The 13,897-nt window shown below is 37.8% G+C and overlaps 1 protein-coding gene across 1 annotated transcript in view; it reads left to right on the top strand.

The window, feature by feature from the left end:
• The window catches only part of RNGTT (RNA guanylyltransferase and 5'-phosphatase), a gene marked incomplete at its 3' end in the record, with an annotated part of 81,890 nt that overhangs the window by 30,433 nt on the left and 37,560 nt on the right, over nt 1–13,897 (top strand). The window contains exon 8 of the mRNA XM_010132725.1: nt 8,929–9,064. Within this exon, the coding sequence (XP_010131027.1) occupies nt 8,929–9,064 (136 nt within the window). The remainder of the gene's footprint in view (nt 1–8,928; nt 9,065–13,897) is intronic.

Below are 13,897 nucleotides of genomic sequence, written 5' to 3'. Positions count from 1 at the left end.
CCCTTGGAGCTGGTCTTCTAATCTGTGAGCAGAAATAGCAGTTGTGCTCTTCTGTGGCTTATGCCTGTGATGTAGACAGAACTGACCCAGTGTACATTCTGGCATAAATCAGTTCAAAGTTAAGGGAACCTCCTTTTTCAAAGCTGTGATACTCTTTTTTTCTCATCTGCTATGTTATGGGCCTCCATGAGAGACATTATGATTGTCTTGCTTGGGGAAAGAAGCAATGAAACTACTTGTCATCTGATGCTAAATTAACTTGTTTTTCTTTCTCATACCATTGTGTAACTGCTGCTTTGCATTTTTTTTTGAGCCTGTTGCTTCAGGCATGAATTTCACTGTAAATCTCCAAGTTATTTTCAGACTAAAATTTGTGGAGGAGGGATGGAGTCAAATGAGTTCAAGCAAGCTTGAAGCTCAGTATCTGCAAGAAATACTACTACTACTACTACTAGACAATTATAAGAGAATTCAGTCAAGCTTGAGCTAGCATTTGTTCCATTACTCTTGTAGCTTTTAAAAAAAAGTAATCAGAACATTATACTATACAGTTGTTTTCCAGTAGTGTTCCTCCCTCTAATGTGGACATGTACTTTAAAAGGAACTTGATCTTTAAAATTTGGTTGAAACAAATAGAATCTCGTATTTAAAATGAATCGGTTGGTATACAGATTCTGTTACTGGCTCACATCTTTTCTAGTTAGTTAACATTTCTTTTGTTTTGCACCAGAGATGTCATAATGCACTATAAGAACTCAATATATAGTGGTCGTAGCTTAATTTACCCTTTGTTGTAGGTCAAATGAAGATAACAAGATGACTTCAAATTTAACCCGTAAGGTTTAATATTCTTTTAGAAATAAAGAAACAAAACCCCACAGCACTGTAACTTAATTAAAACCCTGGAAGGCAGTCAAGAAAAATACCGTAACTGGATAGTATTTTTTAATCTTGCGAAGTTTTTTGGTTTACCAGCTCTGTTGCAGAGTTTCACAGTCTAATAATACTTCAGATAGAAAATGTAGTTTTACATTGCTTTTGAATTTGCCATCTGTTAAATTAATTAAAGACCTCTTAATCCTTGATTTATAAAACAGGAAAAACTGAAGTTTCAATTCGGTCTAAATATTAAGAGAAATTATCACAATTTCCACACTTCTTAGGCATTTATTCATGCTCCGTAGTGCACAGAAAATGGCAGTGGATGATTTTGGAGCAAAATATATAGAAGGGCACAAGCAGAGATCCTGAATATTAATTTTATATTCTTATTAAGAATTTTGAAACAGAAACCAAGTGTATTCTGACACACAAATGGGGGAGACAAGCCACTGAATTCACCAAGGAGCAGAATAATAAAACTGGAAGAATATTTAGTTGTAGAAATTGTGAGGTCGTGAATAAGAAATATTGGACCTAGAGACTGTTAATAGGAAATGACTGTCAGTCAGAATCTGAAGGGTTTCTTTTGGTTTAGAATACAGGGGAGGCTGTTGATGGCAGAATTTAAGAAGAGTATAGAAGTATGGGAGGGAAATATAAAGTGCTGGTATATGAAGAGCAGCCTAACTTCCAAGGGTCTCTATGTATGGTTTTTAAGAATTTTATTTAGCATTTGATTTATCAAGTCAAATACATAATTCTACAGCTGCATATATGTAGCAGTGTTTCTGGCTGGCTGATATGGTATGTACTTGTGCAAATGAAAATGTGTGTACACGTTTGAAAATGGTATTTGTGACAGAGCTGTCAGTGTGCTGATTAAAAAGACACTGTTTTCCTCTTGTTTACACACTGAAAATAATATGAGTCTTCACATAACTTGTGTTATCGTTCCTGTATCCAGGCTTTGTCATCCTTCAGGAGATGTAGTTTGAAGAAGCAACCATCGCCAGCCACAATTAATATAAGAGAAGAAAGCAAGCTGAGCCTTCCCCGTTTATTGGGACTTTAGGGTGTATTGCTCCATCTGCCACAGGCCAACTTCAAACTCTTTTAATTTAAACTGTTACTCTAGATCCAGCACAGTCTGGATTCAGGCCAGGACATGGAACTGCAGCGTCTTAGTGACACAGATAGATGATCTCCTGCTGTCAGTGGATAGAGGGCAGTCATTAATTTTCATTCTCCTGGCCCTTTATACAGCATTTGATGAGTCTGGCCAGAAGTCGATGCTGTCTTGCCAGGGAGGAGTGGCAGAGTCCAAAGTAAAGTGCTAAAAGGGGCTTGGCCTTGTCCGAGGTGATTGATCTATGGAGTGGTGATGTGCTTATGATTTTCAAGTGTTTTGAGTCATAAAAGGAAATTAAGAAATGAAAAATGGTATCTGCAACGTGATTTTGTTGTTGCCTCTGCGTCAGTGAACATATTAGTGATGCTAATTGCTATTCTGAGTTGGGTAATGATTATTTGTGTGGGAGGGCAGTGGTTTCTCAAGACTGAGTTCTGGGCTGTGTAATGAACTCCGCTGGGAATGGAGTGCTGTGGTCTGTTCTGTGCCTAGAGTTGATGATGGAATTTCTTACATTTTGCATTCTTTAATGTGATAATACAGACACAAGCATATTTAAAAAGGAAAAAAAAAAACCCCAAAAACAGTGATGACGATGATACTGCATCGAAATAAATAATTTTCTTTGATATAGCCTGTCTAAAGAAATACTGTGAGGCAAAGAAAGCTCCTACAGGAGCTGAATTTTTAAGCGTCCTTTTAAAAAATATTTCTAATCTGTTTGCTACTCGCAGATTTTTTCAGAAAATTAGTTCTGTGTTGAGCTCAAACTCAGAAGATGAGGCCTCAAAGTTTGAGGAAGCTGTACTATATTTTTTTTTTTTATTACACTTAAGGTTTAAAAATACCTGTGAAGTACAAAATTCACCTGTGTAACCTTATTGCTAGGATAGGTGCTGGGATTTTGGCTGAGGAAAATAAGTTAAACATAGGTAAGGCACAGCATAAAATTTAAGTCAGTGGCAAAACTTCTAGGAGATCAATTTCACCTTAGATGTGTTTTGACGGGCACTATGCTGAATGTGAGGTACTGTATCGGGGAAACATCACACCATCCAAGCTGGTTTTGTGAATCCTAATCAGCTGGGAAATAGGATAGAGGCTGCACGCTCTGGTGGGTGCACTATGGGATTTGGAGTTTGGGAGACAGTTCTGTTCTTGTTTCTGCCTTTGAATGGTGGTAGATTGGGAGAGACAAAGTAGTTTGCCTTATTTTGCCTTGCATAAAATTTTCCTGAAATGGACTTTCAAGTTTACTGGTGAAAAATATTAAATGTCCACATGAAGGAGGAACCTCAGTTCTTAACATCCAATTTTAAATGTAGCTCGAGTCAGCTTCAGAACAGTGTTTACCCCCTCCAACAAAACCCCAGAATAAACAAACTAACCCCACCACTACCAAAGAAACTAAACCAGAAGAGGAAGTTTAATGAAATCATTCTTCTGGTATGTATTTGGACTCAACTAATGTGGACTGCAAGAACAGGATATATGTGGAAGCAAATGAACCTTTGAAACTCTTGCTTTTTTTGTGTATGTTAAAAATAATTGATTTCTGAAGAGAAAACTTTTCGAAATAATTTTTGGTGGTTGACATTTTTTAAAGTTTAAATATTAAAGTTATTAATACTGTGGTAGGTGGTTTGGAGATCTGCTGCCAAGAGCTCTCACTCTTTGCGAATGAAATTTTCATCCTATTTCCTTAATTATCGTGTTAATACTAACGTCCAATTAGAATTAATAGCGGTCCTTGCCTTGGGACCAGAAGTGAATGAAAAGCAGCTTCTAAGGAAACTTTAGTTTTTAACATTTCTATGACTAGGCATTTTATCTGCTTGTGAGATCAATGTGCATGGACACCAAGACCCTTTTTTTTTTAACTTGCTTCACAAAACTTCTGTGGCAATGGAAACTGCCTGTTTCGAAGTGGTTGGATTGGCAGTTTGGAGAGATGGTGTTTGACACGGTTCTCCGCTTTCACGTATGGTTGTCAGAGGTGAACGAATGGTTGTTATTGCTCTTACTGCTGTTCCACTCCTGCTCTTTTATTCACTTGTCTTAAATTCAGATTGAGCCATCTGATACAGGACATGCCATCTTGTGTACTTGCACAGGATCTCATACAGTGGGCCTGGTTACTAACTGGAGCTTTTGGGCGCTTACACAATTAGAGATAATTAGTATTAAATGTACAGCTGTAATAGCAAGTCGCGTTCACAGTGTGCAAAGCGGTGCATGACAGTTAAGCGCCTATGTGCTGCTGTAGCTTCTGTTGAATATATTTGAGAAATCATCGTTCTTTCTTTGCCTAAGTGGTGTTGCCCAGAGGTTCTCTATTGTCATGTAAGTGCAAGTATTTTAGTTAACTTCTTAAATATAAGTGGTCAGGGCATGTACAAATAATATGCGTAAAGGTACCGATCAACAGTCTACAAGACTTCTCCGAGAAAACTTGCAGTGTCATATGGAGAAAACTTAAAACCTGACATTAAGCTTACGAACTTAAGTTAAGCAAGCAAACAAACAAAAACAAGCAACCAACCTCCCTCGTTAATTAATAAATTCTGTTTTACCAAAACCTTGGCATTGTTTCACAGCTCTTGTGCTTATGGAACATTTTCAATTACCGGCTGCCTGTAGAACACTTCTGGTTGTCAGTCCATAGTTGACCCAATTTATTCTGTTTTACGTTAGAGTAAACAGAGTAAACAACAATCTTATGTTCTGTTAATTCAATTAGAATTTTGACAAATTCTGCTGTTCAGACCACATTCAGAGTTTTTTCTCAATAGTTTATTAAATTAGGGAGTGGAGGTGTTTCCAGGCTTTCAGCTTAAAAATGAACAAAATCCTTTCAAAACAGATATATCTGAGTCAGTGTAATGTCTTTCTCATTCAGAGAACTTTTTCATCTTCTAAGTTGATGATAGGCAAATATATTATCATGAGGCCCATGACAAATGAGTCTACTTTAAGGTTATTTATTGTCCTGAGACCAGTTTTGTGTGGTGTTTTGGTTTTTTTTTGAAGTAAGCATATGCTGTTTCTCATTAGCTCCAGGAATATAATATATAATTGTGATTCCTGGTAATCTTTGATTGGAAATCTTTTATGTTCAGTCTTAGCACTTACTATTGTCCTTGTCATTTGGAATTTGTGATATAAACAGCTAACAGTGGCAAATTCTAAAAAGAGAAAGAAAGAAATCATGGGAGAAGAGAGAGAATCATAGAATCATTTAGATTGGAAAAGACCTTTAAGTTCACTGAGTCCGATCATTAACCTGACACTGCCAAGTCCACCACCTCAAGTCCACCACTAAACTGCATTCCTAAGCACCACATCTACACATCTGTTAGACTCCTCCAGGGATGAGGACTCCACCACTGCCCGGGGCAGCCTGTTCCAGGGCATGACAACCCTTTTGGGGAAGAAATTGTTCCTCATATCCAACCCAGACCTTCCCTGGCATGACCTGAGGCATGACCTCTTGTCTTACCACTTGCTACTTGGGAGAAGAGACTGAGCCCCAACTTGCAGCAGCCTCCTTTCAGCCTGCCTTATAGAGAGGGATAAGTGGCTGAAAACAAAGCTTTTAACTGTGTTTTGTTGGTTTTTTCAAAGCATTTGTATAATCTGTCGTACCACATTTGCAATGATAATGCAAATACTTAAGTACTAGATCTCGTGAAGCATTAGATGCTACTCTGTCATTGAAGCAGGCTGCAATGAAAACACATACTTAAAACAGCAGTGAATATGGGAGTGAGGAGATGACCGTTTAAGCTTATTTATAAAATTAAGTAGCATATGTAATTTTTTTGTTACATATGTCTTCTTCCCTTCCCATGGTTTCTCTAATTTTTGGAAAAAACCCCAAACAAACCAAAACCAAAAACCAACCCCACCACATGCTCTTTGTAATTCATTTTAGTTTTTAATGAATTCATCTGATTTGAAAAATAGACGTCTGTAGATTATTCTTCCTTCTGAAGAACTGGTGCCAAGTTATTTGGTTGAACATATATTAAATTTCTTTTTCATGATGCATCTCATGTGCAGCTTTCAGCTCTCCTAATGTTGCTTTGATGTAATCTTTGTCCCGATTTTTAAGTTTTCTGCTAATGTATCTTTTTTCTTTTTTTCCTCCCCAACTGATACGCAACTTCTTCAAGTACTCGTCTTGTGTGTGGAGAAACACCAGTTGAGAGTGAATCTATCTATAGTGAATTATTATTATTATAGTCATAACACTGAAATACAACATTTATTTCAGCTGGATGGGTGGTACTGTGCTTCTGCAGACAGACCTACTGATTTCTAGGGGCTGGATCTGTGCAGACCACAGGACAACTGCCTGTGTAGCCCATTTGCTTGCAGAGTTTCTGGGGGATGCTTGCTGCTTGTTTTGACAGCAGGGATCCTGTGGGCATTACTTGTAAGATCAACGGTGACTTTTAGAAAAGACTACTCATAGCTTGTTCTTCATAACCAGGAGTTTCAAAGGACAAGTGGAGGAATTATGAAAAGTACCGGTATTTTCACCCACATATATGCAAAGACTTTTACAAGTATGAAAAGTTCTTTGCTGAGTGCGTCTTCAAAATATGCTTGCTTTCTTTAAAAATATTCTGGTGTAGATGGTAAAACTCCTATAATCTCTTACTTTTAATCAAGTGTTTCCCTGTTCTGTGCTGTCAAAGAAACTGTACTGCAATCCGAATGGGTAGTTGCTCCCTACTAGATTTGTGTCCCTTCTGTATTTATATCAGAAGCTTTTCAGGAACGTTAAATGTTGTGAACTTTCAGAAGCATCGAACCATCTTGACAGTAGGTGGTGCTCCTATTTTCTTCTCTTTTTGTGTTTCTGTGATTTTGACATGTCTCAGTAGAACTTCTGTAATTACTCTTTCCTTTTAGCACATCTGTGTGCAAGGTGAAATGATTAGTAAAAGAAAGCTCAGTTTATGGTCACACCCTCAGTTTTGGTGTAGACCACCAGTGTGGTTACGTATGGCATGATCAGGCATAAGTTCAATTGCAACAGCTCAGGTGGTAATTTGTAAAACTGACATAAATCAGGTTTGCTTGAGACACCAAACTTGGACTTTAGAGTCTTCACGTCAGCTCTGTCTCTACACTGGTTTTTTGCACTGCTGTTAAACGATGGTGTTTCCTGTCTGATCATTTAATCACATCTTGATAACTTATACTATATATAATTGTTCTTTTCACTGGTCTTACTAAGCACAGTCACATCTTGTTGGTTCCAAAAAGCCCCTTTTGGATGTTGTTTGGTTTTTTTTTTTGCTTTGCCAACCTTCTGAGCCCCACAACAGTTTCTGTCTTCCTTTACCATATCAGATTCAAGCTGCTCATCTTTAGTTTCAGCATGCTGAGCACCTTTAGTTACTTCACATTCACTGCCAAGATGCTGACTTGTTGCACCTGGCCTTTGGTTCTAGTTCCCTCTTAAATGCCTAGTGTTTATTTTCTCCAGTCAGAAGGTGTGCTCTCCTTAGCTGCTGCACAGGTTTGAGAAGATACTTAACTGCGCAGCTGCCTTGTCGTTCTTCCTGAAACTGTACTTTAGCACTCTTGTTACAACGATCAAAATAACTTTTACAAAGGTAACAGCTGTCATGCTGTTTACCTTCTCTTGTGTTTTTTTTGGGTTTTTTTTACTAGACTTTTTTCTTACTATCTGTTCACTGTTTTTTCTTGTGTATAGAATGTTACCTCTATAGAGCAGTCTTCTGTAGGATTAGCAGGGAGGTCTAAATTAATGACTTGGGCTCCCAAGTACTGTCATAATGTAAAGAAATTTTTAGAAAATTCAGATGTCTGCAACTGAACCAAGCTCACAAGTTGCTGGTGGTAGTGTAGTAAGCTGGGGGAAGTGTAGTAAGTGGAGTTTTCTTTATGTGTAATGTGAGAGGAATGGACCTTGGCAAAATTCGTCAGTGTTTTAATGGAAAGTGGCTGAATAGTTGGCTGAGACTTTGCAATACTGCAGTGTTAGATAACCATTGATAGACCGGAAAGGTGTTTCTTTTGAATGAAACTGCAGATTTATTCCAGGCAAAGTTCTGGTCTACTTCAGAAAGGAAACACTGGAATAAAAGATCTTTTAGCTGAATCTAACTGAGTTAGCCTCATGAATTAGCCTTTCTGTGGAGTTCTCAGGACAGGAGAGGCATGGACGTATTGGAGTGAGTTGAGAGGAGGGCCGCGAAAATGATCAGAGGGATGGAGCACCTCTGCTATGAGGACAGTCTGAGAGAGCTGGGGTTGTTTAGCCTGGAGAAGAGAAAGCTCCAGGGAGGCTTACTGTGGACTTTTCAGTACTTTACTTAAAAGAGGGCTTACAAGAAAGATGGGGACAATCTTTTTAGCAAGGTCATTGTGATAGGAGAAGGGATGATGGTTTTAAACTAAAAAAAGGGGAGATTCAGACTAGATATAAGGAAGAAATTTGTTACAATGAGGGTAGTGAAACACTGGCACAGGTTGCCCAGAGAGGTGGTAGCTGCCCCAGCCTTGGAAACATTTCCAGGTCAGATTGGACCGGACTCTGAGCAAGTTGATCCTAGTGGAAGAAGTCTCTGCTTCCTGCAGGGTGGGGTTGGGCTAGATGGCCTTTGAAGTTCCCTTCCAACCCAAAGCATTTTATGATCCTATGATTCTGTTTCTCACAGCATTAAAACCTCTGTTATTTTTAATAGATTTTCAGACATCACTTTATCTGGATATGGCAAAATTCTTTTCTATATATTTTTTTTCTGAACTTTTATCTTTGAAATATTTTCGTTGTGGTAATTGCATTGAACTAAATTATCTACTTTCCTGAAGCAATAGCTTTAACCTTTAAACTGTAAAAATGGCTTTTAAAATGATTTTTAACATTGTCTTTGCAGGTACATGATGCTGATTGATGGCAAGAATGAAGTTTACATGATTGATAGAGACAATTCGATTTTTCATGTATCTAATCTGGAATTTCCGTTTCGTAAAGATCTTCGCACACATCTAACAAATACTCTTCTGGATGGGGTAAGAGGCATACTGTGTAATTGTTGTTACAATTGTAGAGCTCTTTGGTTCAGATTCAGGGCCAAGTTTTTACCCCTGGATCAGTGAATCATGAGATTTCAGGAGTAATACAGATTCAGCTACTTGCTGAATCGTAAGTTACTTCTTACGTACGGAATAGCAGTCATGACTGCTCTGGGGGGAGCTCTTTGTCTTCGAAATACATCCTGTGTTGAGATGACATTCTGTGAATATGAGGGAAGTCTTTAGAATCTAAAGAAATTATTACAGAATCTCATCTCTAGCTTTTTATTTTGATAGAGTAAGCATGGTCAACTTGATCCACTTAATTATTTCTAAAACTTGAAAATTTTTTTATCATCTTTTGATAGACTTTTGTTAATTGATGTCTGCTTCTGTGATCTTTATTTTCAGCTGATCTGAATTATTGACTGATTCAGAAATGGCTTAGTTATATTTGATGGACTAAAATATGTCTCAGTTGTTATGCTAGTTTAAATTATGTAAACTTGCTAATGAACTTTTAAAGCTAGTTGTAAAATAAGCTGAATCTGTTGTTTGAAGGCTGGCCTGTAGTATTCCTGGTAAACTTTTCAGAACAGTAGCCACAAGAGATTGTTCCTTTCTTGACCTTTGTATTTTACATGAGCAGAAGAGGTTCATTAGCTTTTACGGTAAATACCCATCAGTGTATATGAACGCAGTTTCCTCTCATGTTTCGGTAGCACTGGAGACTCTCCACATTGCTGCCACCCTTGCTTGCTGAAGTACTGAATGTCTAAGATGATCTTCCATATCGGTCTTCTGAAGCCTAATGCACCTTTCAGATATGGGTGACCATATTGTCGTAGTTAACTTTCTCTCCTTTCCTAGGCCTTTGTTGTCAGTATCCTTCTTGACATGGCACTTCTGTGAGTGATCTGCCTTACTGAACGCTCATTTACATGTGAAGCATGTGTAAATCAAATCTTTGAGGATAATTATTGCATTCTCAAGGACATAGGAACAGATAATAGAGTATTTTCTACCACCTCTAGTTACCTGAAGAATTTATAGCGTAACGTAAGAAATGCCGTGCTGTCAGTGGTTGCACAAGCTGTTGTGTCTGGTAGGAGCCTCTTCAGCCAGACAGTTTCCTAATGATGTACATAATAATGTTCTTAAGGACATGCTTCAGGTTCCATACTGTTGAGATAAAAGCCTGATACTATTTCTTTTTCCCCCTGCTCTTTTAAGGCTCTTGACAAAGTAATGGCTTGCCGGTGCCTGTATGGTGCCATCCTAGGTGTTCTTCTGGGAAACTGCTGCTCTTTTTTTTTGCCTTTCAGAACAGATGATTTAGTAAGTGTGGCTAATATGTACATGGTGGAAGACAGGTATGCATATGAGATATGTGCATAAATGTGGCTGTGGGGCTCTGATCGGGGGCTCTGATCTGGTGTGTTGTATTTCCCAGATGTATAGTTATAGTCTTTTACGAATAAAAGCAGTTCTCTCAGTTACCCAAGATGTGAGCTGTAACTTCATTCAATTTCTTGTTTTGTAGAAGTCTGACTGTTACAGTGCATTTTCAGTATTTCACTTTATTGGCATAGAAGTAGTGTTACTGTGATCCCCGTCCCAGCCCCCCCCCCTTTTTTTTTTTGTGAAGTGGAAAGCAAAATGACATTAAATGAACAAGTATTCATTGAATGAAGTACCCTGAGATAAAACTAAAACCTTTCAATGGATAAATAGTTTCCATAGTATAGATTTCTAAATTTATTTAGAAAAAACCCAACCTGTTGAAGGTCTATATTGTTTTAGTTGAAATTCCTTTAAACAGGTTTGGGAATAAAATTTGGCTATTTGAAGCATCAGAACAGCTTAACTTTGCAGTTGAATATTTGTTTAATGTTGGTGCGAAATGATAATTTCCATGACTGTTCCTTTACTCTGGATGTATGCATGATTTTTCTTTTTGTTTTTTAATCCATGGGAAAAAAAATTTGGCTTTTTTGTGTTAACTTATTTTACTAATTAGTACTGAAAGGCTGTTGAAATTAATTCTTTAATTACAGGTTGAAGTAGTTCATACTCACTGCCCTTAAAGCAGCTTTCTCTCTTTCAGAGAATGAAAGTGTAGAATAAGGCAACCCAGTATGCATTGCTTTATAGTTATCTCAAAGTATGAGAAGGAAAGCAAACCAGAGATACCAGTGACATGCAGCAAACCAGCTACTTGTGTTAAGAATACAAAAGATGAGGTAATTTCCCCTAACTTTGTTCAGAATGACAGTGTATATAAAACTTTCATAAAGGCAATTTTCATTAATTCGGTGATCTATTAACTCGCTTTAAGGCTTCTGGTGTAAGCCTTTCATGTGGTTGTCTTTGAGAATTTCAAATGCATTTACGGTTCGCTTCAGGCTGAAATTACTTGCAAACAGTTCTCACTGTGATCAGTTACGTCTGGGGTGATGAGAGAGCTGCAATACTGCATGCTCATCTCGAGCTCTTCGCTTGCGATTGTTCTCCTGGCATGGAAGAAAGTTCTCTGCAAAGCTTACTAAAACTAATTTGAATATTACCTACAGGTGACTAGTATAATAAAGTATTCCTTTAGAAGCCAAGTGTTTTGCATCCATACTGGTATCTGAGGCAACACATAGACTTCTTCAAATGTTTTGGCTGTCATGCAGGAAAACGAATTAGTTATTTTCAGGAACATTCTTGACATCTTGCTTATCTTTGGAACGGTTGAGTAGAAAATGCAGAGGCATTCTCAGGATGGAAATACTTTTTTACAATTTTAATATAATTTTGTATGTATTTTTATATAAAATACTGTTCGCACTTGAAGACTTAGGAGGGCCAAGGACTTCAAAATTGGAGAGTGAGATTGAGCTTGATTTATGTTTTCGTGTCAGTACTGTCCTCAATTGTTTTTAAGGTCTCTCAGAAATGGCATAACTGACATGTTTTTGAGTTTGCAAAGGCTGGTACTTTGTGCAAAATAGATAATTTTTTTTGTTTTTTAGAAAAGCTCTTTTCATTCTGGAAATACAGCATTTAAACGAGTGTTAAAGATAAACAAATATAGAAAAGGAGAGGCGCAGGAGGAAAAGGAACAGTAAACAGATCACAGAATCATCTGGTTGGAAGAGACCTTTAAGATCATCAAGTCCAGCCGTTGACCCTGCACAGCCAGGGTCCCTAAACCATGTCCCGCAGCACCAAATCCACACGCCTTTTAAACACTGCCCAGGCATGGGGACTCCACCACCTCCCTGGTCAGCCTGTTCTAATGCTTCACAGCCTTCTCTGTAAAGAAATGTTTCCCTGATATCCAACCTAAATTTCCCCTTATGCAACTTAAGATATCTGATTAGATCAGATTGCATACTCCGTGTCAACAAAAAATACATTCGGCTGGTAAAATGAGATCCTTGCTTTGTGATTAAATTTGGATTATTTTAATTCCAAGTAGCTTGCTATATATGTGATTCAAGGGGAAAAAGAAAAAGTCCATGAGCTGTCAGTCCAGCATTGTTCTTTTGATACTTGTCCAGCTAAAAGCTCTTAGCTGTTGCTGTTTGTAATACGGTGTAAGACTATGCTCTGCAGCACCAGAAGATTAAGAAAAGATTAGCACCAGCACGGCTTTGCCAGATTACATTGAAAAAACTGGCCAGGACCTTGTTCTGCAAGCCCGCAGGTTAAGCTAGTGCCTAAACTAGCAGCTAATGGGCAAGTTGTAAAGATCACAGATGTTAACAGTGGTAATTTTAAAACACCCAGTAGCGGTTGTAAATCTACATGAGGTCTATAAAAGGAAACATGTGGATACAGGTGTGTCTTAATGGATGCTTATATTTTCTGTTACCATGATGTGTGAGTAGGTTTGGTTTTAAGTTTTTTAGTTATCTGTAAATTGACTTAAATATAGCCCTGAAGTAGCAGGTCAGATCAGAATGAGTGAGTTTCGGTGTGGTAAGTTCTCAAATGCTACATTTCCCCAACGGTCTCTGAACTTGCCTTAGAGGTCTCTTCCCTGAGGTATTTTTCAATTCTCATAATTTCAAGAAAGATTCTGAAATCAGACTGTTAAATAATGATGTGTTAGAGTATTTCTAATCCAAATAATTTTTGTGATCACTTTACAGTTTTTGCCTTATGACAGTTGTATTGGCGTAACTAATAGAGCAGGGAATGTTGTTGTCATGATGGAGATAAACAGTGCAGGAATTTGTCATCTCTATTTCTAAGGCATATTGCGCTATTGTATACTTGTGTTGGTAGCTGGGATTTCAGTCAGGGTGTGAAAAGAGCACAATAGGCAGGGGAGGAAGAAAAGAAGTGAGGATGTGAGGAAAGAGGCTAGCTTGACCAGTAATAGAGCGAAAAAGGTTTATATGTGTCTGAAGTAGAGAAGAAGTTTCTACATAAAATTAATTCTGCGTTAGAAAAACCTGAACATTCCAGAGAAGGTTTTAAAATCATTCTCGATCCTCTTGGCTGTGTTTTATAAGTCTTCTTAAACTGAATATCCAGAGATGCAGATTTTGAAAATAAGGCATAAAATCTTGTAATAGAAGGTATTGAAATGTTTTCATGGTTTCGCATACAAATGGTAGCTTTGCATCAAAGCTGAGGCTCTGAATATGCATGCTGAGGAAATGAGTCCTTAAACCTTGAATATGTATTCAATTAAATGTATTTTAAAAATTTGTTGCTAATGTGATTGAAACATTAAAGAAATACGGTAGTATTCTTCCGTTTCAGTTTTACTGTGTGTTTTTCACCTGAATTCAGAAATACTGGGTAGGGTTCCCCCCCCCCCCCCATCGTTGG

The sequence above is a fragment of the Buceros rhinoceros genome, unplaced genomic scaffold (genome assembly GCF_000710305.1).
Source record: "Buceros rhinoceros silvestris isolate BGI_N320 unplaced genomic scaffold, ASM71030v1 scaffold323, whole genome shotgun sequence".
Lineage (NCBI taxonomy): Eukaryota > Metazoa > Chordata > Aves > Bucerotiformes > Bucerotidae > Buceros > Buceros rhinoceros.
This window is presented reverse-complemented; position numbering and strand designations above follow the sequence as displayed.